The sequence below is a fragment of the Ictidomys tridecemlineatus genome, chromosome 1, assembly GCF_052094955.1.
Source record: "Ictidomys tridecemlineatus isolate mIctTri1 chromosome 1, mIctTri1.hap1, whole genome shotgun sequence".
Classification (NCBI taxonomy): domain Eukaryota; kingdom Metazoa; phylum Chordata; class Mammalia; order Rodentia; family Sciuridae; genus Ictidomys; species Ictidomys tridecemlineatus.
In genome coordinates, this window is record NC_135477.1 from 212,213,804 (window position 1) to 212,240,514 (window position 26,711).

General features: G+C 31.9%; 1 protein-coding gene across 7 annotated transcripts in view; it reads right to left on the bottom strand.

Moving 5' to 3' along the window:
• Positions 1-471: 471 nt before the first annotated feature.
• Erbin (erbb2 interacting protein) overlaps positions 472-26,711 on the bottom strand; it is a 137,971-nt gene continuing 111,731 nt past the window's right edge. The window contains exons 19-27 of one of the 7 annotated variants that reach the window (XM_005319553.5): positions 25,312-25,426; positions 23,245-23,428; positions 19,472-21,017; positions 11,214-11,357; positions 8,378-8,497; positions 5,755-5,961; positions 4,760-4,852; positions 4,037-4,111; positions 472-2,532 (exon numbers count right to left, since the gene is read on the bottom strand). In XM_005319553.5, the coding sequence (XP_005319610.1) occupies positions 2,425-2,532; positions 4,037-4,111; positions 4,760-4,852; positions 5,755-5,961; positions 8,378-8,497; positions 11,214-11,357; positions 19,472-21,017; positions 23,245-23,428; positions 25,312-25,426 (2,592 nt within the window). In that variant the 3' untranslated portion in view covers positions 472-2,424. The remainder of the gene's footprint in view (positions 2,533-4,036; positions 4,112-4,759; positions 4,853-5,754; positions 5,962-8,377; positions 8,498-11,213; positions 11,358-19,471; positions 21,018-23,244; positions 23,429-25,311; positions 25,427-26,711) is intronic. The other 6 variants (XM_078015799.1, XM_078015795.1, XM_021722480.3 and 3 more) reach the window with 6 other exon arrangements.

Here is a 26,711-nt window from a genome sequence, read left to right on the forward strand (position 1 = left end):
TCACTTAAATTTTTTCAATATTATGTAAGAAAATTTTGGCTACTAAGTGCAAAACTTTTTGTTACTTCCTTGAAAAAAGAAGTATGGTAACAAACTGCCCAACTCAACTTTATGTGTTGCAAGAATGTTACAAAAATTTTAAATTAACTAGAGTGGTACAAAATGCTAGTACATGTAACATCTGTTGTACTTAGAAATATTTCAATATGCAGATAATAAACTTAAACTTCTCATAAACTGAAAAACCAATTGTCATATGAGGCTAAATTCCTTTTCCAATATTGCAGTTTTATATAATTGGTTCAAGGGAAAGTAGTTTGCAATTTTGCAATTTTACCTATCTTATGCATTCCTGATTTAAAATGAAGAGTGACTGTGTAAATTTGAAGTCAATAAAAGGAGAACATGACTATTTTACAATGCCAAAATTAGTATTTTTAAATCAACTAAGAATAAAGGGAACACCGAGACTTGTCTTAAAGAAGCCATTTGTCATTCTTTTTTTAGAGATTACAACACACATACAAGTGAATTTTATCAAAATACAGCACATTTCTTCTACTATATCCATAAAAATCAATTCCTATGTAAAGAGTACTGAAAATCAACTAAAATGAGTTAAAATTTACAAAGAGTTGTTAAAGGGTTTCAATAAAATTATTAAAACTATACAGTACAATAATCAATTGATAACATCTTGAAAGAAGTGCAATATTTGAGTCACATATTTTTAAAAGTGCTGCCTACTTGACTAGAAAGAATGGAAGATGAGTTCAACTCACTTTTGCAAAAATAATGTAGGTTGGTGTTTTACCTAGTTCTATAAGTCTTCATTAAATCAAGGTTGAAGAAAAAAAGCATAATACATTAAAAATTCCCAAATTACATTTCTTTGACATTAAAAATGACTGCAAGAAACCGAATATTGCTTAATAAAAGGTTTGAGACTAGCCTCAACGAAAAACAGTTATTGGTCTTCTATGGCACTTTTTTCTGGTCCAAATAACCATGCATTAATTCTTACCACTGCATGTTATTCAAATTTTATTTGATTACATAGAACAAAAAATTAATGGTTTCAATAAACAAAAATTAATAAACCTCTATGATCAAATACGTGTTACAGTAACTAGGAACGAAGGCAGTTGGTGGTAAAACACTATTACACTGATGCACTTAGAAACCCTTTAAAGACTCTGAAGCGTTGAGTTCACATTTAATGTTACCTGTAGGAACAGCCCTTTATTTGAACACCTTTACACACTGGTAGGCCTCAAGGACCCATCCCTTTGCTCTACAACTCTCCACAGCAATTCTCTATCACTGTGCCAGTTTCACAAACTTGCTTTGGTTTCCTAGCTCCATGCGTACTCCATGTTTCCTTTTACTTTACCAAGGCAATGCAAGGCCAAACAAAAATCAAGAGGCTTTCCTAAACTGTCTTATATTTTGTAGTGTTACAGGCAACACAATTTTAAAACTGGCCATTTTAGTTTCATTTGCTGCTTAAAATAACAATTATAAATTAGATTAAAATGGAGTACTAATTATAAAACAGACTGCAAGTACCACCATTTGCAAAAAAATAAAATGGGATTTCCATAGCACAGAAAATGCATGGACATGCATCTATAGTAGAGTTAAAAATTTCCTGTGACTAAAAAATTAAAAATTCAATCACCGTAGCAAATGTATAGTTAATGGCTATGACAAGAACAGATCTTGTAGAGCTCATAAAATGCAATTATTGTCTTTTCACTTCTTTAAAAAGACATTACATATTTTATTGCATTATTCTATTAATAAAAACACATTAACAGAGTTTTTTTCTTCATTCTTCGCTTCCAGATTTTTATATGAAATAACTGTTTTAATCTGGCCTTGGAAAGTGAACCCATCAGCACCACCTTCACCTACTCATTCTTCAACTCAATATGCACATAGCAAAAGCCAACACTTCAAATCTCTTGCCCACATCAAAAAAAGTAGTTTCAGCAGAAAAACATTAATACCAGTTGAATAAAAATAAGGGCATAAAAGCTGAGATAGATAGCTCTGCCATCTGTCTCTGGGCTACAATCAAGGCTAACTATTGCCTTGTACACAGTTCAGTCATGGGTATGAAATCCAAAAATAAACCTACAATCTATACAAAAACAACATAAGCTTGTTTCTGTAGCCTGATTGCTATGTTTAAAAACCTAACAACAAATTTTATATGGTATGAATTCAACAGTCTCCTTTATATTCTGTACAGTGGTTCTTTCCCTCTAACCACAAGCTCCATTATTTCATTAATGTACAAATTTGAACATAATTGAGTTCTTCTTTATATATAAAAATAGTCAAAATATTAATCTCCCCTGCAAGTATCTTCCAATAAATCTTGTCATCCTTCCCCCCATTTTGTTTTGTCCACAGTGCTTATGAGGAAACTTCTCGTACAATGATGAGTTCTACTGTATTCTGGAAAGTTTTTAGCAAGGACACTGCTTGTCCATGTTCAATATTGATAAAACTGTAGCCATTAGCCTACAAAGAACAAAGAGAAAAAAATTCTTTTAGGAAAAACTTTTCATAGTAATGTATTTGTATTTTTGAACTTGTATTTCTTCCAAGTACTTTGTAAACCTGGCAGAAAAAAAAGAATCACTTTGGCAATTTAAAACAACATATAGACTAATGGGACTGCCCCACAGGTATGGGAAATAAATCTCTGAAGATGGTGCCCAGAAACCTATATTTTGTTCAAGTTTTCAGACAATTCTGATTTAACAACCTAGTATCAGGAACCACTTATCTAAGACAATGTCAGATAGGATGTTGTGTATGTGCTGATATGCACTTGAGGAGACCAAACTCCAAAGGTAGCAGAGGACAAAGTCTACTCTTCCTATTGCCTTAGATCAGACCAAGCCCACCACACTTTATAATGAAGTCTAACACTTAACTCGGTACCAGATACTCAGAAGGACTTAATAAGAATGAAATTCTGATTCTTATAATAACACTCAAAGAATCTTATTCTAGAGAACAGAAAATCCAGACATGGATAGAAAAAGTAACTTCTGTAGTCACAAACTAAAACCACAGGGCTGGGGATGTATATAGATCAGAGAGAGGCAAAGCTCTGGGTTCAATCTCCACTAATGAAGAAATTCTGAAACCACAGATTCTCCAAATAATTTGGAAAAATAAATGTCTGTGTGTGTGTGTGTGTGTGTGTGTGTGGAGAGAGGGGGGGGGGAGGCACAGAAAGAATGAATACTAAAGATAATGTGGCAATACATTAGCAACTAGTGACCTAATAAAGTATATACAGATGTTTGTTACACCATTTTTGAAGATTTTCTCTAGGCCTGAAATGATGTAAAAATTAATTTAAAAATATTTTTTGATTATTATTTTTTTTAAGTGTTGGGGTCAGGATTCAAACTCAAGCAGTCTGGCTCCAATCTATACTTTCAGCTACTCAACTCTAATATCTCTATTATCATTTTTTGCTTTGAGAGTTATTTCTCATTGTCACCTGAACTGACAACAGTGAAGGCAGAGATAGGAAGGAGAGTTGTACTGTCTCTGAGGTTTGTTTTCCTCCTAGAGTGCACTATACATGTGTTTAGGTAAAATAGTTGCTGAAGAAACACAGAAAAGGAGGGATGTGGGAAAATAAAATGGTTTCTCAAATTTTCCTCTTCATTTTGATATGATGTACAGCGTACTTCCAAGAAGTGGTATTTTGGGGGGCTGGAGTTGTGTCTTAGTGGTAGAATTCTTACCTAGCATGTGTGAGGCACGGGTTCTATTCTCAGCACCACATATAAATAAATGTCTATCACCGTCTAAAAAATATTTTTTTAAAAAAAGAAGTGGTACTCTGATAAACAAAATTAGTAAAAATTAACATCCTGGAACTTAAAATACTATGATATAGCAAACAGATAAGCATGATTTTCAAGGTATAAAGTGGAAATATTTTAAATTATGAAAACATTTGAGTATGTTGTAAAATGAAAGAAATAAGAAAGTTTATTACCTGAATTATTTTATCACCTGGTTGCAGTAATTTTGATGCTGGTCCTTCAGGCTGTACCCTTGTTACAAATATACCCTTTAGCAGCAACAACAAAAAAGAGAATTATTTTAACTAAAAACTATATGCATAAATAACAAAGTAACAAGAAATAATTCTTTTTCCACACTATGCACATATTTGAATCATGATATAAATTTTTGCTCTGATTTCTCTGAGTAGTACTATGAAAACCACAAGTTATTACTGCCTCTAGTAATTCTGTTAATGTTATAAAATTACTTCCACAGATTTGTGAAAAATTAAAAATCACCTGACAATATCAAGAATATTCAAAATTTTTGGCTTTTATCTTCAAAAATTAATTTGAATTGAACAAATTACACAACAGCTGAGCATGATGATACACAGCTATAATCCCAGCTCCTTGGGAGGCTAAGACAAGAGGATCATAGATTCAAGGTCAACCTGGGCAACTCAGTGAGACCCTGTATCCAAATTTTTAAAAAAGTAGCTCAGTGGTACATATTCCTGGCATTCCATCCCCAGTACCACAAAGACAAAAACCAAACATAAAAATCAAAACAGAAAGTTGAACAATCTGAAAAAAGTATAATACAAGAGTTATCTATCTAGATTTACATAAACATCAATTAGATTTACATATAAGAGGTACTGCATTAATAAAAGAAATACTATGGGTGTTCAAGGCTATATAAAACTTACATCATCATCAGGTCTGAATGGGTTTCCTCTACCCCCAACACCTCCTGATATGCTAAATCCAAGTTCTGGATCCTTTTCAACCCTCACACGCATCTGATTTAATATGAAAATAAAACATTACTAATTCTGAAAAATTCATAACACCACATTTAAATATTGGTAAATTAAGCTGGAGCAAAAATATATATATAAGAATTCATCAAAAATAAATATTTTGGCAGATGAAGTGAAACTAAAACATAGACTATTATGTTAATGAGTTAGTGAGTTATTAAAGGCACAGTGGGATTATAAAGCATAGCTCCTAATTTTACTGTTTATGAAAAGTGGAATCAATTAATTTTAATGATACAGTGCATAAAAACAGAACATGTATATTATCAGTTTTCACTTGTGAAATTATATAGTACAGTATCTCCGCCTAATGCATTGTATCATAAGATACCTAAAAGAACCATTGATGATTTTAGGTTATTAACTTTTCATTTCCTGAATTTGTTTATATGCTCCAAAGGAGTGGCATTTTAAAAATCTTATCAATTGACAATAGCTTTTATAACCTAGCTGTAAAAAAAAAAAAGCAAAAATTAAATTTTTGCTATAGAACACTCCTTTTTGCCAGAGATTCAACCAAAATAAAGCATCTGATCTACATCTAAGTTTTTAATATTATTGATCATCTTATCAATAAGCTACCAAGACAAGAATATATGGCCCATAACTTTTCTAAGATTAAAAACACTCAAAGTAGTATGGAGATATGGTCAAATGAAGACTGTCACAGAACAACATGCCATTTCAGTTTAATGTTCTACTATTTATATTCCTGGAAAAGGTCTAATTATTGGAGTACCATCAACCAGTTTTGAAAACTCAAATTTTAAGCAAAATGGTAAAAACTGTTATATGAATTTACTGCTAATAATTAAAAAATAATCTCTAAGAATACGTGAAAAGCTTAGTCTCATATTTCAAACAGTCTTGATTATTCTTACCTCTTGTTTTGCCAGTTCATGGCCTTGTCTAGGAGAACAATGGGGTTGTGTATATGGAGGCTGGTGGGCCACTTTCAGCATCAAGTAATCAATTAGTTGTTCTCTAGAGGGATGCCTTGCCACAGATGCCTGAGGGGGGTGATGTATTTGACTATAATTTGCCTGAGGCCTGAGAGGCTGGCCCATCTGTCCATTACTCAAAGGCATCTAAGAAAAACATGAAGTATCTTAAAATGACCAATAATAATGTCTTGAACAAATATTTTGATTTTTTTTTCATGGAGCATTATAAAAGGACTAGAATTTTAACATTCTAAATCACAATTCCATTTCATTTACTATTTCCATCAATTTTAAACCTTAAAAGAAAAAAGCTATTAATGTCTTAGTTCTAAATTTGCTTGAGTGCTTCCTGATTGTGAATTACTCTTTTAAGCTTTGAAATTAAAGTATCATATCTATGTATTAAATTATTTGCTTTTTTGTTAGATATAAATATATCTCCTTTCTATAGTAACCCAATGCTAGGTAAATAGTTTACTGAAATTTTAAAATTTAAGTAAGTCTATTTGAAAGGTATTCATTTCCCATACTAAAACAGAGCACACATACAAAAGGTGCATTTGCTGATGTTTTTCTTCTGGAAAAAAAGTAACCAATTCTGGGTTATAATTTTTTCCTAATTTACTGTATTTTTCTACCTTTACTCCTTTTCTTCCAGGATTAACTAATTATAGGTATCCACATGGTAGAAAATTGATTTATTCCATTCATGTATAGAAAACTGACTTATTCCTTTCATACACAGTGTGTGTATATGTATGAAGGTGGCAATTTTATAACTCTTAATATTAATTCCATAGACTAACCCAAAAATTAAACATTGATATTCAACTTTGATTTTCATAAGCTAAACAAAAAAGTTGAGATTAGCTGTTTGCTATTAAAGGACTACATTTTTTAGAGGCTAAACCTGAATTTTGGACTTAAAATTACCTTTGTGAAAATGTCACTTAAGCTAGCTTATTCTGTTAGTGTGAGGAATCTAGCTGGAAAATAAGCTGTTACATTCTTACGTTTGCATAAAAAAAAATTGTGTAGAAACAGAGTAAATGTTTAAGCTACTCAATCACTTAAAACTTCCTTGTTGGTTAATAGAAAGGTAACCTTGTTCACAAGGAAATAACCAGAAATTTTTGTGGGAGATAGTCACGCCCCATTTCCCTAAAATTATCTAAAAGTGAAAGGTTTGGAGAACAGTTTAGCACGAGGTTTAAGTATTTCACATTATTCTGATTATGAACTTGTTTTTGATGAAGAAATTATACTTAAAAAGAATACTTTTTTTTCACTATTATACTCCATTTTATTTGAGTATTTAATTAATTCTGAAGTCTAGTAAAATGCTGGTTTTAATGACAGGGCACAGGATGATGTAACTCTGTGGCAAACCTTACACTGGTGAGGAGTCCAAAAGGAAAAAGAGATGTTATGTTATTCCTGGTCTTTTTTTTTTTTTTTTTTTGGTTGTTTATTACTTGATCTCTACAGATTTAAAGCAACTAAGCTGACTAGGAGTAATTAACTGGTTGTGCTATGGCTTTATTTGCACAATTCTGTACATAGCCCTTGCTTTTCTCTATATTTATGCATGCCATTTTATTCCTATGTGCTTTTCTTGGGGGGTGGGGTGCACTATGGTTTGAACCCAGAGACTCATACATGCTAGGCAAGCACTCTACCAGTGAGCTATAACCGCTACTCCTGACCTGCTCTTAAAGACTCCCTGACACCTAGATATTTGGTCTCGTTTACATCAATGTTAAATATACACAAAAAATGTATCATGGTCCAGGAGATTTAAAGAGCAGAAAACAAATTAGTAACCTAAACCACAAAGTATATATTCAAAAAACAAAACAAAAAACCCTGGAAGATAGCACTCAATTAAAAGAAAATGGGATTAAAAAATATATGAACTTAATATTAGATAGCTGGGTTCCTCTCTCAAAAGTAACATAAAAGTTTTCTATAATAATGCTTCATAATTATATCTTATTATATTAGAGGCAAGTTTAAAAAATGAGAAAGAACAGCTGAGAGAGAAATGGAAAAGAATTATCATTAGGCAAAATAATCTCTCTAAATGAGTGGCACTTTTTTTTTTTTGCTATAGAAATACTAAGAATACAACCATCATCTCTATATACAAGTCTTTCAAGGTCATTTATAATTACATTTGAAGAATTTTAAAATGTTTTAGTAACAGTTACTAAGATCCTAAAACGAAGAATTTAAGACAAGTTCATGTTCCACTCTCCAAATAGGTTTACTATCAGAAATGTCAAAAATCTGATTAAAAAGTTAAAATGCATACTATAAAAATCAAATTGCAACAATAAAGTGATTCTTCAGTGTGGAAAAATCATGGAATAAACAGAAATAGCAGATAGTCAAGCTCTATCTTGTATTTATAAATTATTTTAAATTAATACTTACTAGTTTAGGTGGGAAAGCCCTTATGAAAGTATTTTCAGGTATATATGTATGAGATTTCTAGTTCAAAAGCTGCAAAACACAGTAAGCTCACAGATTCTACTTCATTTATTTCCTAAGCACCTACTTTCATCAAGCTGTCTGGAAGAACATCTTTGTGACTAAGTGTAGCTGATGAGTAGTTCTGCAGTCCTGAAATGAATGTGTCATCCTGGCAAGGATCTCCTGGATTGGATGTCTGGGGAAGCTTCAAATGAGGGGGAAATAAAAAGCAAACAAATAATAACCTTTGAGATGTAAAACCAAAATGATGATGACACTTGATAACAGGAAAAAATACTGCTAGAGAACAGAAAGATGAAGAGCCAAATCAAATATCACAATCATCACTGCCATCAATTAGTACCTTCAGCTTCTTCCAAAGGCACATGGCAAGATGTTTGTTCTTATTATGTATGAAAATATTGTATGATATATATTGGTAATCTTTCTTTAGAAGACATACATGTGAAAGACAAATTCTATATGATCTTTTTCCTTTTAGTTTTATTTACAGTAATACCTAGCTTTTAACCATCTGAGCTACCTATCCATCCATCCATCCATCAAGTGATTGATTGGTAGTACTGGGAATGGAACCTACGCTACCACTAAGTTACATCCCCAGTCCTTTTAATTTTATTTATTTATTTAAAAATTATTTTTTGTAGTTATAAAAAAATTTATATGGGCGGCATGCCTTTATTTGTTTATTTTTATGTGGTGCTAAGGATGGAATCCAGTGCCTCACACATGCTAGGCAAGTACTTTGCCGCTAAGCCATAGCCTCAGCCTCTATTTTTTTATTTTTTAAATATTTTTTAGTTGTTAATGGATCTTTTCTAAAAAAATTTATTTATATGCAGTGCTGAGAATCAAACCCAATGCATCCCAGATGCTAGGAAAGCACTCTACCACTGAGCCACATCCCCAGCACCCCTTTTTATTATTTTGTTATTATTTTGAGACAGGATCTCACTAAATTGTCCAGGCTAGCCTCAAACTTATAATCCTCCTGCCTCAGACTTCCAAGTCACTGGGATTACAGGCATGCACCACCAAATGCAGTTAAATTTAGTTATTAATGAAAGTAGTCTCAATTTTATGAGCAACTAAAATATACTGAGCACTAAAGAAATGGTAAAAAAAAAAAAAAGTTAACTATTGTTCTTTTAACAGCACAGAACCACAGAGGATTTTTTCTCTAAATTATCATAATAAGCAGAATCAATAAACTTAGTCTGATAAAACCTGATTATCTTAATACTACCACATATTCATGGCAATATTTTAAAAGTACTGATTTTGAGAAATGCTTTAAAAATTAATCAACTAGTTCTTATCTTCATATGCCAAAATAATGTTCATATTATAGTTTACTTGAGATAATTTTTAGAGAAAACTAGACTAAAATGACAATATCTTGACTATTTCTTATTATACACATGTTGAAAAACAAGACATCTATATTTAAATTAATTCTAAACACAAGATATATTTTAGAAAACAAAAAAGATTGTGATAAACCACACTATTGTTAATTTCAAAATAGTATATTCCTAGCAACATAGAAATGTAAACTAACTATATTATGTTGAAAAATAATCTGAAATCTGCTTCATTATGCTTTACTACAGAAAACATAAAATTAAGACTAAAATTTAGTCTTAAAATTATTTCTGCCACAAATCTATCACATGCAGTTAGTTGCTAGTTCAAACCATGGCTTAGCATTTTTGGATGTGGTCTGATCTAATTTTGTGTACTTACACGGTGCATACTTCATTTTCCTTCTCCCTTCTTGTGACGTTCTTTTATAATATATAATAACCAATTTAGCTAAAAGCATAAAGTTTAAACTGAAGTCTGAATGTACTATGCTTATCTACTCTTTATAATGACAAGCATATCATGAATGAAAAAGTAAATTCAACAGATTTGAAGGTTCTAAAAATAAGAAAAATAAGCACAAAATGTTATTGTGAAAGAATGTGAAAAGAATAATGTTTCAGATGACTATGAATAGCAAAGTATACCCTTGAGTTAATGAAAGTCACTGGTTTTTACCATCTGGACTCTGTTGGAATAAGATCTCAACAGTGATCACTCTTCTCTCACCCTTTCAAATTAGGAAATTTCAAAAAGACTGCTACCATCTTAAGAGTATTGAAATCAAATGATGGCAGATGACAGAGGACAGGATAAGACTAGGTCAAGTGTAGCTCCAGCAAAATGAGTCCAGGAAACTGCTCCTACTCTAGAACACGATAAAGCAAAGTCACAGATATGTTTAAGTGAGGAGAGTATACACAGGGAACGCTCAAGAAAAAGTGAAAAACACAGAAGTAAGCAGGGTTAACATGAAAACAAAACTATGGGAATAGGCTAAGTAAGTGAAGAAAAACTTTTCTGGATAGAAGGAAACATTTATTCAGAGACCCCACTTAATACTGAGTCATGAGAGTTGTCTTGTCCTTCTCTTTCTCTTCCATTTTTATGTCTTATACCTAACTTTAATAATAAACTTTCTTTTTCACTACTAAGGACTACAATGGGTGATAAAGGATTTGGATTTTGCCTTTTCAATGGAACTTATATATTCTCCAGCTTCACATTTAATCATTTTATGAGTTAACTTTGTGCATATACTTAGTAGCCAATTCTTAATTACAGGAGTTAAAATTATTCCTTTTATAAAAATAATCAAGAGCAGACTACATCATCAGTACATAACCAAAAATACTGAAGAGATAAAGACCAAAACAACTTTGGAAAGTTTTAGAACCAAGCCATGGAAGAACTCAGAGGATATCAAGACTTCTAACCCACATTAAGCTTTTTACTTTCCTAGAAACATTAAAACATTTAAAACTTTTTATTTCTCTTCTACATGCTACAAGTACTGGTCTACTGTAGGTACTCACTCGAAAAATGTGCCCACCAGAACCTCTTCCGTCTGCAATACTCAAGGCAAGACTACCTTGGCTGCCATGCAGATCCCTAGAGCTGCCATAGTGAGAACTGCTTACAGCAGTAAAATTGGAATTAAAGGACCTTGACAGCATGCTCTGAATAAAGAGGGGATAGATTTAACAGAGATTAGTACAGCATGCAAAATCCACAAGACATGTTATGTACATAGATTTATTTACAAGTATCCCCACCTGATACCACAAAGAGATATCATGCAACACTGATTTTTTTCAGAGGCACTAAAAGAAATGGGGACTATTTACCACACATTTAGTTGACACCATACACACATAAAAGTAAATTACATGTAAATACAACCATTCACATTTTAAGCACTAAGGAAGAAAACAAACATATGGCTGCTTTTATTTAATAAAAGCTATTATTTCCTTTACTCCTGACATATATTTCAGAAAATAGAAGCTGATGACATACCCAGATGTATGTGTATTTATACGGTCATTCATTAAATTAATTTCTCTATATAAGATTAATTTTATCAACATCCAATAATTTTAAGTCAAATACAGTCAATGGACTGCATTTTATAGTCCATTTCATTCTACAGAAATAATACAGGATTCCAGAAAGAAACAGATGTATTAAATTACCACATATATCTTTTTAGTTATTTTGTGGATTCTAAAATAATGCTAGGAAAAAAACTAAATTTAATAGCCCAGACATGCATTTTCCCAAACCATTTCACCAAGGTTAGAGATTTAGGAAGGCATTTTAGAGGTTCTATGAACATGTGATTAGAGTGTGAACTGCAAACTTCAAAGCATTGATTCAAAGTGTTGGAGGGTGAGAGAGCACCTCTATTCATTTATTTCCTGTGTGTGTGCGCACAGGCGTGCACTTGCGCATACACACACACACTTCTAAAGGCAGAGTGGGTGATAAAACAAAGAAATAATTCATACATATACACATACATAAATAACACACTCTATTTGTTTGCACAGAGTTTTACTGTGTTCACTTGAGTGTCCTAATTGACCCTTTTAATGATATACAGATCTTGGAATAAAGTTTTTTATGTCATATCTCAACTTGGACAACTGTAAATATTTCACATACTAATAAGGCTAACGCTCAAAATATGTCTGGTTTTGAATTCAGGCTTGTGCCCAACTACATCCTGTCTTAACACATTGTACGGAGCCCAATTAAACGCTAGGCACAAAGTTCTGGGCAATGTTGCTCATTATATGCTGATAGTTTTGAATAGAGGTAGGGGTATGGTTCAGTGGCAGCAAAGCCATGAGTTTAATCCTTAGCCTCCAAAAAAACATAAACAAGTAAACATGGCATTTATCAAGTTGTGCTAACCATATCATGGTCTGGAGTGTATGCTTCATATCTAAAGTTTTTATGTAGGAAGAATTATTAGCAAATACTGACATCTATAATAATTCAACTTTGAAATAAAAAATTTTATTTCTTTTCAAATTAATTCAGTCTTGAGATTTCTATGGTGATATATATTTTATGTTTGGATTCCAGGTAAACAGAAAAAGGGATAACTATTAAAAGATTTAAAACCCAGTTAAAACTTCAATAAATCACCTAATATTGCTAAACTCCCAACTGTGCAAAACAGTAAACTTTAATTTGGGGATTTACAAGGTACAGCCGGATTTGTGAAATACCCTGGGGAAAAATTTTAAACACCAGCTCTGCCTTTAGAAGTGTGTGTGTGTGTGTGTGTGTGTGTGTGTGTGCACGCGCACGTGAAAGAAATAAGTGAATAGAGGTCCTCTCTCACCTTCCAACACTTTGAATCAATGCTTTGAAGTTTGCAGTTCACATCCTGCTACTATACAAGTAGCTAACTAGTAATATATTATGTAGTAGTTTCAAAATGCTTATGCTGCCCATACATTACACGTATGATTACATGTATGGTACATTATATGTATGTGTATACATTATATAATGGTAACATTAATGATTTTCACATTTAATGAGTGAGAACAAAGTCATTTCCATTCAAGCCTGAATTCAAAACCAGACATATTTTGAGTGTTAGCTTTATTAGTATGTGAAATATTTATAGTGTCCATGTTGAGAGATGACATAAAAAACTTTGTTCCAAGATCTGTATATCATTAAAAGGGTCTATTAGGTCACTCAATGAGAACAAGAAAAAGGAAAATTACAGAATAATTTTTTACAATGTTTTTGAACATATGAAAAGAAACCATGTCTAATCTAAAATAATTTTTTTCACTATCTGTATTATTTAAATTATGCTTCAGTTTTAAGAATTCTAGATTATTTTTATTGAGTAAAATGACTTCTGAAAGGATGAAGGCAGAACAGAAGCAAATAACTCAGATAAATAAAAAGAACATAAGAACATCACAAAGTGGTCAAAATTAATCTGAAATCCTTCATAACTTACAAGATACATGGTTTTATTTATAGAACCCACATAGTAAAGTTTGAGAACCACTGATATAAATTAAAGGAGGAACAAAGATAAAAGCTATATATTTATATATAAACATTTATATATAAATGTTTGGTATATACCACTCTGCCCTTAAAATGATAAAAATTCCTGCTAGCTAACAACAGGGAAAGATTTTGGAGAAGTCTTGTGTGTGTACATATCATAAAACTCAGATGGACTGTTTTCAGAATAATAAAAGTGCCCAGCATCATTAGCAATTTAAACTTACTTAATATATTTATCTTTTCAGTATCTCTTAAGAAAAACTCACATGAGAATATGCTTTGTATCTCAAATTTGCATCACTTAACCTAATTTCATACCGTGTTCCAAGCTTAGATACACAACCATCACATCAAATACAAAATATTCAAAAGCAAGAAAATTACTTTTTGCCATATTTTCATACTACACCACACTGCACTAAGAATACCTATCTCCTAATTTCCAGAGTTTTTAAAAAAATAAATATTTTTCAGTTGTAGATGGACATGATACCTTTATTTATTTATATATTTTTTTAATGTGGTGCTGGGAATCGAACCCAGTGCCTCACATGTGTTAGGTGAGCACTCTGCGGATAAGCCACAATTCCAGTCTATAATTTCCAGTATTTTTAATAAATGTTGACAACCAAATATACCAAACCAGAAACTTGGCTACTTCTTGAATCCTATCCCTCATCCAATCCCTAAAACAAAATAACTGTTGTCAAAGTGTAAGATTCATTTCCACTTCAGTCACAATCCTAGCCCAGGTTTTGATCATTTAGGTGCTTTATTATTGAAACCGTTTTCCAAAACGGTTTCAATAATATCCATTCATCCTGAACATTTTTGTCTGAGATATCCTAAAATAACTCTTTTATTATTATCAGTCTTTAGTTTAGAACATTAAGTACTTCTCCTGGACTTTCAAAATTGGTTTACTTTCCTCCATATAACACATATCATTTTGAAAAAATTACTTAAATATTCGGTGCTTCAATTTCTTTACTACAAAATGTGATAATAAAGATACCTCAGGGCCAGGGTTGTGGCTCAGTGGTGGAGTGCTCGCCTAGCAAGCATGAGGCACTGGGTTCAATCCCTGGCATCACATAAAAATAAACAAATAAAATAAAGGTATTGTGGTGGGGGTGGGGGGAAGATACCTCATAGGTCTTGTATGAAAATTTAGAAATATTTGTGCAGAAGGATAATTATACAATGGTGCTTCCTGACATTTTGGAAATCCTAAATAAATTTAACTGTTATTAGGACCATCTACATCCATAATCTGATGTAAAAATAAACAAATAAAATAAAGGTATTGTGGTGGGGGTGGGGGGAAGATACCTCATAGGTCTTGTATGAAAATTTAGAAATATTTGTGCAGAAGGATAATTATACAATGGTGCTTCCTGGCATTTTGGAAGTCCTAAATAAATTAACTGTTATTAGGACCATCTACATCCATAATCTGACCTAAATTTTATTATCAAAATTTCTCAAAATAAATCATTAACTCAATCAGGTTAAAGATCTGTTTTTCCCTGCTATCAGCATTCCTTCCTGATAAATCCTTAGCCGTAACCTATTAATCTTATTCCAATGTATCAAATTTTTACCAGTGTTTCAAAAAATAGAGTTTTCCTTGAATAGGCCTACATTCTATGATTACTCTGACATGCATCGTTAGTTTATATTTATCCTTAGATTTAAAATTAAAACCAAAATTAAAAAAAATTTTTAGTTGTACACAGACACAATACCTTTATTTTATTCATTTATTTTTATATGGTATTGAGGATCGAACCCAGTGCCTCACATGTGCCAGACCACTGAGCCACAATCCCAGCCCTAAAATTAAAACAAAACTTAAAATTACTTTTAAAATTTAAAATCTCCACATTGGGCACAGTAGCATACACACATAGTTTCAGCTACTTGGGAGGATAAGGCAGAAGAATCGTCTGAGCCCAAGAGGTCCAGCCTGTGCAAGATAGTGAGACCTCCATCTCAAAACAAAAAAGCTGCTACATTGTGTACAGAGAAATGAAAAGTTGTGCTGTAATTGTGTACAATGAATCAAAATGCATTCTGCTGTCATATATACCTAATTATAATTAATTAATTAAAAAAAATCCAGATGTGGTGGCACAGTCTGTAATCCCAGTGGCTCAGGAGACTGAGGAAGGAGATCTCCAAATTCAAGGCCAGCTTTAGCAATTTAGCAAGGCTGTAAGTCTAACTTAGTTAGACTCTGTCTTAAAATATAAAAAGGACTGAGGATGTAGTTTAGTGGTTAAGTGCCCCTGGGTTCAATCCCTAGTACCAAAAAAACCCAAAAAGAGTCCACAAATCTCATCATTGATAATTACCATTAATACATTAGCATTTCACTTTATGAACTATATTTCCTATAAAATATTTTTTCTAAACAAGATATAACTAATAATAAAGTTAGGAAAAAACATTGAATTTCTTTTAAAAATTCTATTTTTGCTAGAGTCTTATATATGTGTATATGAATAAATACATAGCTTCAAAAAGTATCACTATTGATGTTTTATTATTGTTTTCCTGTTATATAAGTATGTGACAGAAATATTTTTCAAGATTGTCATCCTTGACAGATGGGTTAAATTTACAAGCTAAATACATATAGATACTAATTTTCAGAAAAGGCCTTTATCTTTGATATAAAAAATCTATTCATATTAAATTAGGAACTCTCTTTAAAATTTTTTTTAAATAATTGTTTTAACACCACAAAATAACTTATTTTCCTATAAAGTATTTTGATGTTTAATAAAAATATTAATTTTAAGTTGTCTAATCTTTATATTTTAGATGATTGGTGAGGATGAGGATGACAGTAATAAATACTATCACTTATATATACACTTATTGTTTTTAAGTGCTTTTTATGTATTAACTTTGGGTGGGGGCAGCACTGGGAATTGAACCCAGGGCCTTGTGCATGCTAAGGATGTGCTCTATAACAGTGCTACACTTCTAGCCCTCATTTAATTTTTAAACAATCCTAGCATAGCTCTGTTTGTTGTGCCTATTTTATAGATGAAGCAACTGAGGAAGGAAAATCAAAGTTACTTGTACAATGAACATACTATAGATCAGAGATAAGTTTCTGAACAGTTAAGTTATTCTGTCAAAATGCTATATTATACAGTAGTTCTTATTATTTTTTACTTAAAAAGTCAGAGTGGTCACACATTTATTTTCTGGTAAATTCTTTAAAAATATGGTTTATTAAATATAAGAATACTTTTTTATAATATATCTGAAAACAAAACTTTCATACATGTTAAAGTAAAAACAGACTCTCATTTGAATATTTTTTAAAATCAGAAAGAAACAAAGAAAACATTTAAGAAAGACATGGAGGGGCTGAGATTATGGCTCAGCGGTAGAGCACTAGCCTCACACCTGCAAGGCCCTGGGTTTGATCCTCAGCACCAAATATAGTCACTGTGTCCAACTACAATTACAAAAAATAAATATTAAAAAAAAAAAAGACATGGAGAGGGCTGGGCAAGTGACTCGGTGGCAGAGTGCTTGCCTTGCATGCATGAGGCCCTGGGTTTTATCCCTAGCACCGCAAAAAAGAAAAAACAAACAAAACACAAAGACACCTAGAAAGAACACACACCCTAGAAAGAATGCAGCTGAGCTACATACAGTACTAGCAGCAACATACTTTTGGTATATGCTGGAAAAGCATCTCAACCAATGAGCTAGAATATACCACTCACTAGTCAACTGGTAGTCTGGAAGGTGGGTGTCCAGGTAAGTATATAAGAGGAAGAATACTCCTCTTATCTTCCAAGTATGATCTGTGCATCCTTAGAAGTGGAGTTAGAATGTCAGGTGTGGATTTATATTCAGTCTGCCCTGTTTCTTTTCTCACAAGTCTTATCTTAGTTTCACCGATTTTTATGTGTAAGGATACAACTAGAAAACTACTGTCATTCACTCTCCAAGAAACTGCACAGCAAATTTCTAAATATGTATTTTATGCAATGGAAAAAAAAAAAGCTAAGAGGCACAATGAACTTTCTTCCTATTTATTGAAGACCAGACACATCAGTAAAATAGGAAAGTGGGAGAATAAGCCCTCTAGAAGTAAACTACACAGACTATAATAACCAAATTCCTTTCTTCCTCCAAGTCCACTCCTCATCTTTGTCTAATAATAGTGCCATTCCCCAAAAAATAGTTATTTAAGGCATATATCTGAAGCTATATCCCTTTTCTTCAATCACTGATTATAGAAACAGTAAATGAGAAGTAAACTTCTTAAAGTCAATTCAGAGCCATCTCTTGAATTTGTTCCTTTGTCTCAATTCAGTTGATAACAGTTCACATTTCATTTCTTAAGTGGATCACCAAATGGCCTTTATAACTGAACCTGGCTATAGCCTTCTTCCTCCTAAAATCTACTTCCACACTGCCACCAGAAGATTATTCATAAAACAGAGTTATATTACTCCTATCCTTTTGTTAAGAAAATTCCAAATTCCTGATAAAATGCGCACAAGTTCAAAGAGCCTCAATAATTTATGTGTAGACTTACAGCTGAAACAAAACTGGCAGGTGACAATTAAGTCACTACAGCTTATAGTTGTTCAGCTATTCAAAGTTGAGAAAACCCTACTGCAAAGAGTTAAAAATTATATTCTGTGACTTAATATGAACTGGTATAAAGTACTAACCATATTCTAGGCATTTATTTCTCAAAACATTGAAGGATTTTAAAAATATAATGGCTGAGACTATATAGTTCAGTTATATTTAAAAACATTATATATTTAATAAACAGAGGAAATATAATTCTTGGATAAAATCCAATGAGATACAGAAACCTAAATCTTCTTTTTTTAAAAAGTAATTTTAGTGTAGATGGCCACAGTACCTTTAATTAATTAATTTATTTATTTTGTGGTGCTGGGGATCAAACCCAGAGCTTCATGCACACTATGCAAGCGCTCTACTACTGAGACACAACCCCAGCCCATAAACCTAAATCTTAAGAAATATGCCTTATGCAGCTGGGCCACATAACATGGCACTTATAATGATTTTATAGAATAATTTTATTTCTTTAACTTTTAACTGTTTTCAAAAGGCAAAGATCTACATATAAAAGTCTAAACTGAACAAAAGCATTATTTTATCAACTATTTCCAAGGCACACTGGAGCCATAGAAAGACTCAAACTAAGTTTAAGAAGGTCAGAAATGCAGTTGAGAAAAGTCAAGACTAAATGCCATGCCATAAGTCATCTGTGTCAATGACAATGTTAGATGAAATATTTACATTTGCAAATGCATCTCCTGTTATTTTGTTAACTATATAGTGAACTGGTATTTTTTCAAAACATTTACATAATCAATAGTTAGTAGAGAGCAGGAAGTCAGAAAATGCTAAAGAGAAATACACATGTATTATTTCTAGTAAATGTGTACAATCTGAAAGAGATAAACACACACATATATAAAGTAATTTATGGACATTAGAATCACTGGGGAGTAAGAGATAAGAAAAAAGCTTACACTATCATCTCAACTGTCCTAAGTTTAAACTTGAAACTCTGTTCTCAATATCAGGGAAAAATTCCTAGAATGTAAGTAGATAATCAGTAATTCAGAGTATCTTGTTTCACTTTGATTAAAAGACAAAGAATACCAAGCATTTTTAAGGAAAATAAGTTCATAAAGAGAATAAAAAACTCAAGTTCAATTACCTTTTCTAACTTTTTGGCCTCAATGTGTCGAAGTACTTGTTCTCGCCAATCATGAGGAACTTTACTTTTTCCTGGAGGATCTAATAAAGAATGCTCAGAACTGACCCTTGCATTTGGTCTTTTTGAAGGACTAGTCCGTGAATAATTGAAATCACTAACTGACATAGTTCTTTCTGGTATTTCATTAATAGAGGGTCGAGCACTCTGAGGTCTTGATGCATTTGGACCATCGATGCTGTATGTTCGTGCAGAAAGAGGTCTCTGTGACCCTGACATCATTGGAGGAGTTCTTCCTGCTGAATGTAACTCTCTGTATGATAAATAATCTCCTTCAGGAATTTGGCCACGTCTTGTGGAACCTGGATCACCAAGATTTACAGAGGCTGTTGAAGACACACTACTTTGTCGCTGAATTGTAGTTCGAGTTACTGAAGGAACAAGTCGGTCATTTGATGAGATGGCCCACATTTCTCCATGTCTTGTTGGGCCAAGTCTCTGATGTAAATGGTATGCAGTATTAGCTCTAACATTGTTATGGTTAGAGAAATTCATATTAGCAGAATGTCTAGCATAGCTGTGATTTTCTGTGCTCTCTGATCTTGGAAGGCGCTGAGAAGGAAAATTGACAGTGTCTATTTGGGGACTTTGTTTAGAGTGCCACAAAGTGTCTTTGACTGGAGCATTACTACTGTATTGAATATTATATTGTGGAGGTCCATATATCTGAGGTGTAGATTGTGGGTCACTTGTGGGGGCTCTAATTATATCTGGTTCCTCAGGATTATGATTTGAATCAAACTTGAAAAGTGCCTTTGTCCCTGATATTAAATCAGAAGATGAAGAAGAACCAGTAAATACTTGCAATGGTTGATCATACAATAATGTGGCAGACTTGCTTCTGACTATATTTTTTCCATCAATACCAGATGTGATTTTAACTGTTGCACTTGGCTGCTGAGGTCCATTATCACTAAGAATGTCATAAATTTTTAAACCTCCAGTGTCCATATTAGTTATACTGTGAGATTTTACCACAGATCCTATTGAACCTCTTCTCTGAGGGGAGAGATCTTCAGTGCTTTTGGAAACACCAGTGTCTACAGAAGAACTGGTGTCTTGTGGTTCAGTCCTACTAGGAGACTGTGGAGTTTCTTCAGAATGTCCATTTACCTTATTTATGGATTCCAGATTAGGATACTTGTTTCCATTTTCTAAATGTTCAGCTTCTCTTTTAGAATTAATGCTTAAAAAGCTTGTTCCAAGTACTATATCCTGTGTCTTTGATCTTTCCATAATCTCTGGTTGAAATGTATCATTAGTCACAAGTTTATTAAGATTCATGTTGATATGATCTAATTTGTGAGATTCATCAGATGTAGCTGTTGAATCAACACTTTTCTCAATTAGAACTAATCGCTCTTCAATATTCAAATCATATTCAGGTAAGTTAAAATCTTTTTTATCATGAACCTTGAATTTTTCCCCTGGTGAATTGTTTAAAATATCTCCATTTTGCAAAAGGCTGTTAAAGTTTTCATCTTCTTGCCTAAAATACAGATAGTTTTTTGAAAACAACTTAATAAAATCAAGTTTTCTTGGTCATGAGGGAACCATTAATAACTATTTTATGCATAGGTAACACAAGTTAAAATAAGTTGAGTCATAAATGAAAAGCATTTATTATTAAGCTTGTAATTTTGAAATATTACCTTAACTATATGATATATACATGTGTCAAAACATCACTTAACCCCTAAACTTGGACAATTTTCAGGTTTTCATAAATTAGTTAAAATTAAATTTAAATGAAAAATATTAGCTTAAGTCAGGTGATATAGGTTTATTTTAAATTGCAGACAAGTGAAATATCACTAAAACTCTAATATCAAGATTAATTTTCATCAATATGCTCAAATTTTCCACAAAATAGTTTAATGTACCCAAACTATGAACAAAAGTGGAACTATGTATCCCATTCTGATCCTCATTGTAATATGAAATGCTTCAGGATGGGCAGAATATGGAAAAAGACAATAACCTTAGTAGTGACGTAAAGAACATAGGATATTTTTATGGGTAATTCTGAAGCCTTACATTATTAATCATACTTATTAACTAAGTAGCTGTTATTAAATTTAAATATACAAATAAGGAAATTATACAAAGTAAAGAACTAAAGTCACTCAAAGATCTGCATTAAAAATAAGCAAAAAGGATCAAAAGAGAAACTAAATCTAATCACTATTCTAAGTGACTACATTGGGCTGGGGATACAGCTCATTTGGTAGAGTGCTTGCCTCGCATGCACAAGGTCCTGGGTTTAATCGCTAGCACCACACACACACACATAAAAACAAAACAAAACAAAACAAAAAAACTGGCAAATCTTACTGTATGTTAATTGTACCTCTAAGTGAATATGTTATACCTGTCAAATATTTTACAAAAGTGCCATCCAGAATTATGGAAAACATGTTATTTCTACTTGGTGGTACACAAACACATTGGTGTGTATTCAAGTTATGTTTCTACAAATATTCTTTAATATTGTTTTCTCCAGTAAACAAAAGATAACATTTAGTAGTAGAAATACAGTACAAACAGAAATACAGTACAAATAGTTATCGGTATATTCCTTGCTTAAACCTTACTTCATTACATAAAAAATATGATTAGTAAAATTTTTATTAAAAAATTAATCATTATCTCTTAAACAATTTTTTTAGTTGTAGGCACACACAATAAATTTATTTAATTTATTTATTTTTATGTGGTGCTGGGGATCAAACCCAGAGCCTCACATGTGCTAAGCAAGTGTTCTACCACTGAGCTACAGCCCCAGCGCCTTCCATCATTACCATCTAAGAGATTACAAAATTGTTTTTTTAAAACATGAGGTCATAACCTAAAATTCAGAGAACACATTCAAATGATAATAATTATAATTACAAAATATCTAAATTCAGAAAATTTGTCTTCTTTTTAAAATACAGACATTAAATTTTACTTAAATATGCCTAGAATTTAAGAACAATTTAATTCTAAATGATCATTGAAAATATCTGTACAACCAGCTTTTGTTTCACCTACTGCCCAAATCTTTCTCTCAAGCAAACTCCACCTGTAAGACTGACATGAGATCAAAAGACATAAGTTTTTTTTTCTGTTTTTGTTTGTTTTTAAAATTTTTTAAAATTAGAGTTTTATGGTAATACATAGTAGTTGGGTTCATCACAACAAACTCATACATGCATGGAAATCAATTTCAGTTTTTGTTTTGAAGACAAATTTCTTAAGAGCTTAAATAATAAAATTAGTTTTAAATTTGTGTCAAATTCCAGGATACTAGAATTAAATTAATGTTTATATTTCTCAGAGGGTATGCTGTGCAAAAATTAAGTCTAGACCAAATACACAGCACCAATCAAGAGGATCTAAATGAACCCTTCAATAGCATCTCCCTGCATTTCTAAGTGCAAAAATAACGCTTTGAGCTTGAGTGATTCCAAATAGGCTGTTTAGGCTATAATATCTAAAAATACTGTAGAAATGTTAAAAGAAGAGATAGAGAATCTATCTTGTTTTTGTTCCCCATTTAAAATACTGCTTTCAAATTGAAATGTATAAAAATGACATAGATAATAAGCTATCAAATGGAGGAAGAAAACATACTGCTAGAATCACTTCTATAATATTTGTGAAACTCTTTATGTTTTAGTCATGCATTTATTTATTGTATAAATAAATAAATAAATTTGTAAATGTTCACAAACCTGATTTTGGAACTAATATCAATATGAGTTTGCTTCACTGGAGAGCACAGTGAAGTGTCTTGACTACTATCAGTATTAAGAGAAACTGAATCAGACATCCGAGATGGAGAGGAACAATTGCTGTTATTTTGATTGCTATTGTGTGTAACTTCATCTGATAAAGAATCTGTATCCTTTGTATCATCTGAAACAAACAAAAAATTTAAGATCACTGATAAATTCACCAAGATTTTGTGGGAAATGCTTTTCAGTGATGACAAATGGTAATTACACTGTTCTGCTTCCATAGATGAGGTAATATATAATACAGATAAGAAGATAACCAGAGGCACCCCTGAAAATTCAGTCCTAAATACACAGAAAGATTAAAGAATTTCAAGATCATGATACTTTTTTTTTTGGTACTGAGGATTGAACCCAGAAGTTCTTTATCACTGAACTATATCCAGCTGTCTCCCAGCCCTTTTTAGTTTTTATTTTGAGACAGGGCCTTGCTAAATTGCTGAGGCTGGTCTCCAATTTACAATCCACTTGACTTAGTCTCTCCCAAGTTGCTGGGATTACAGGAGATGCCACCTCGCCTGGCACATGATACTGTTTTTAATGTAATCAAAGTAAGGGCTTCCCAAAATTTGATTTAGTTTACTGACACAATGTATGATTTTTAAGGATCTCAATTAATTATAGTGAATACACATTCTAGCTATTTGTAATTCTGAAAATCCAAAACCAAAAATAGTTTTTAGTTTACATTTCTAACCTTAATTGGATAAGAAATTATCTCAATATTTTGTGATTTTTTTCTACATATGCCTCTAATAGAAAGGAACAATGTAAGCAAGCCACAAATACACAACAAGCAAATCAAAGAATTTTCAAAGGTCAACTCTCTTATTTCTAATTGTTTTTATAGCATTTCACAGAATTGTTTATGAATGACAACCTGTCAATGTTAGATAATTCTTTACCAATTATATTAAACAGAATGTATCTGGTTCATTCTCCTATTATAGACACGTAGTATAAAGTAAAGCTTTTAAAAATTAATTGAAAAAAGATATTTTAAAACTACCTCAATTTTAGCCAAGTCACGGAAAAAGTGTTTGTAGACATATTCATAGATGATCATTTGAATTAAGAGTATTTTTGCTGTTCTCAGATCTTAGAAACATAGCTCAAGTAGTCTTATAATCTCAACCTCAAAGTTTTTGAGTACTGGATTCTTAATTTCTAAAATACTATTAAATGGTTTTTAAAGTACTTTCCTAGATATACACCTATTATTTTTCTTTCTTATGGGGTTATTATGATTCTTAGATAATATTATGTAAAATATTTAGCCTAATACTTAAACAACTAGTAAGTGAAGTGCTCAAGAAATACTAGGAATCACCACCACAATCATTATAAACCCAAGGTATACCTTGATAATAAGTATCACAAAAACAAAATGCTGGACAAACATTTGATAAATAGCATAAAGATAATAAGACACTGGTGGCAAGGGATGAGTGAAGAAAGAGAGACATCCATTAAGATCCATTTCATTTCTAAGACTCTGAAATTCAGTTACATAAACAAGTCGATGGCAGGAAATGGGGGAAGGAATTTAAAAATTTTTCTAGATACATAACATTAATAATGAGCATCTATTATATATCAAGTACTGTGCTACATATGAATACTTTATATAATCTAGGCATTTGACACAAAATCCTTCACCAGTCTCACTGCATATCAAAACAGATATATACATATGGATAAAATTAAATAACCCAAGGATCAAATAGCAGGTTAAGTAGTAGAGATGGAATTATAACTTAGGTTTCTCTGCCTGTAGAGTCCATGCCCTTGTAAGTATATTTGCATGAAAAGAGAGAGAAAAAATCTACTAAGAAAAAACTTGGTAGATTTTTTTCAGGAGGAGAACTTTTTAGGAAGGCATGTTTAAAAATGTGTTTCTAAAATATGCTTTAAGTAAGAGAACATTAAGTGAAATCTATCTTTAAAAATTCATAAATTTTATTAGGCCATTTCTATTCTTAGTGCTTTCCTTCAGTATCTAACCTTTTTTGTTATTACTAAGTGCTACGACTTTTGGCTGGTTAATAGAGGTTTCAATTAATGGTGGTCTCATCTCTGCCATTTTCATCTCTTCATCAGAAGACAGTTCTTCAGATTCCTAGTTTAAAGAAAAAAAGGGAAATATTTATGAAAGTTATATTTTGAATTCTTTAAATGAAATATTATATCATAAAAACATCAGAAGGAAAACAAAGAATATTAAGAATATGCATGAGATTTTTTTTTTTTTTTGTACTAGGGATTGAATCCAGGGGCACTTAACTACTGAGCCACATCCCCAGCTCTTTTTTGTATTTTATTAGAGTCAGGGTCTCACTGAGTTGCTTAGTTGTCTCCCTAAGTTGTTGAAGCTGGATTTGAACTCATGATCCTCTAGCCTCAGCCTCCCAAGCCTCTGGGGAAAATTTTTTATTGTAATAGTTAAAATTAGTAAACAATTTGACTTTTTCAAGATACAGCCATAAACTATGTTAACTACTAACAATATGCCAAAATATCTATGGGAGAAATTTCTGTGGCAGGCCTTATTCAATTATATTAATGATTACTATGTACCTGGTACTACATCAAAAAAGTAAGACAGACAAAACTGAGTAAAACATAATCCCTGCCTCTGAAAAACTCAAGTGTAATGACAGTGCCTCAAGAGAATCTCTCCCTCACCATAAGATGGCACATACCTACAATCCCAGTGACTCAGGAAGCTGAGACAAGAGGACCAAAAGTTCAAGGCCAGCCTCATAAACTTTAACAAAACCCTATTTTAAAATAAAAATAAAAGGGGTTGGGATGCAGCTAAGTGGTACAGTGCCCATGGGTTCAATTCCTAGTTCTGGGAGAAAAAATTATTAAAAAACAATCTCTCCCTACTTCTCAAATTTATTCTTTTATTGATCACTGTATTCAGAAAGTCTACTGTCAAAACAAATTTATGGCAATTTTTACCCAATTTGTAGACAGAATTTTTAATATTCTCAGTATTTTCCCCCTGATATTTGGTAACCATCCCAGGTACCTACAACGGACTGCTATCAGATAGCAAAGAAAATGACTTGTTAGAAAACAAATATTAATAGAAAAATTTTAATATTATATATCTTGTAGATGAAATCAGCTTTTCTGCAGGCTAAATACTCTTAGTTAATATGATGAAACAAAGTCCTTAAAAAAAGGTACTCTAAGTACTAACACATTTTGGGTGTTGCAGGCTACACAGTCTCTGTTTCAAATATTCAAAAATATGTAAACAATGAGTGTTTGTTTACAATAAAACTTTATTAATATATAACATAATTTGAATTTGTGAAATTTTCATGTCATAAAATAGTATTATTATACTGAATTTTAAATCAACTTGTAAATAAGATGAACCTATTCTTAGC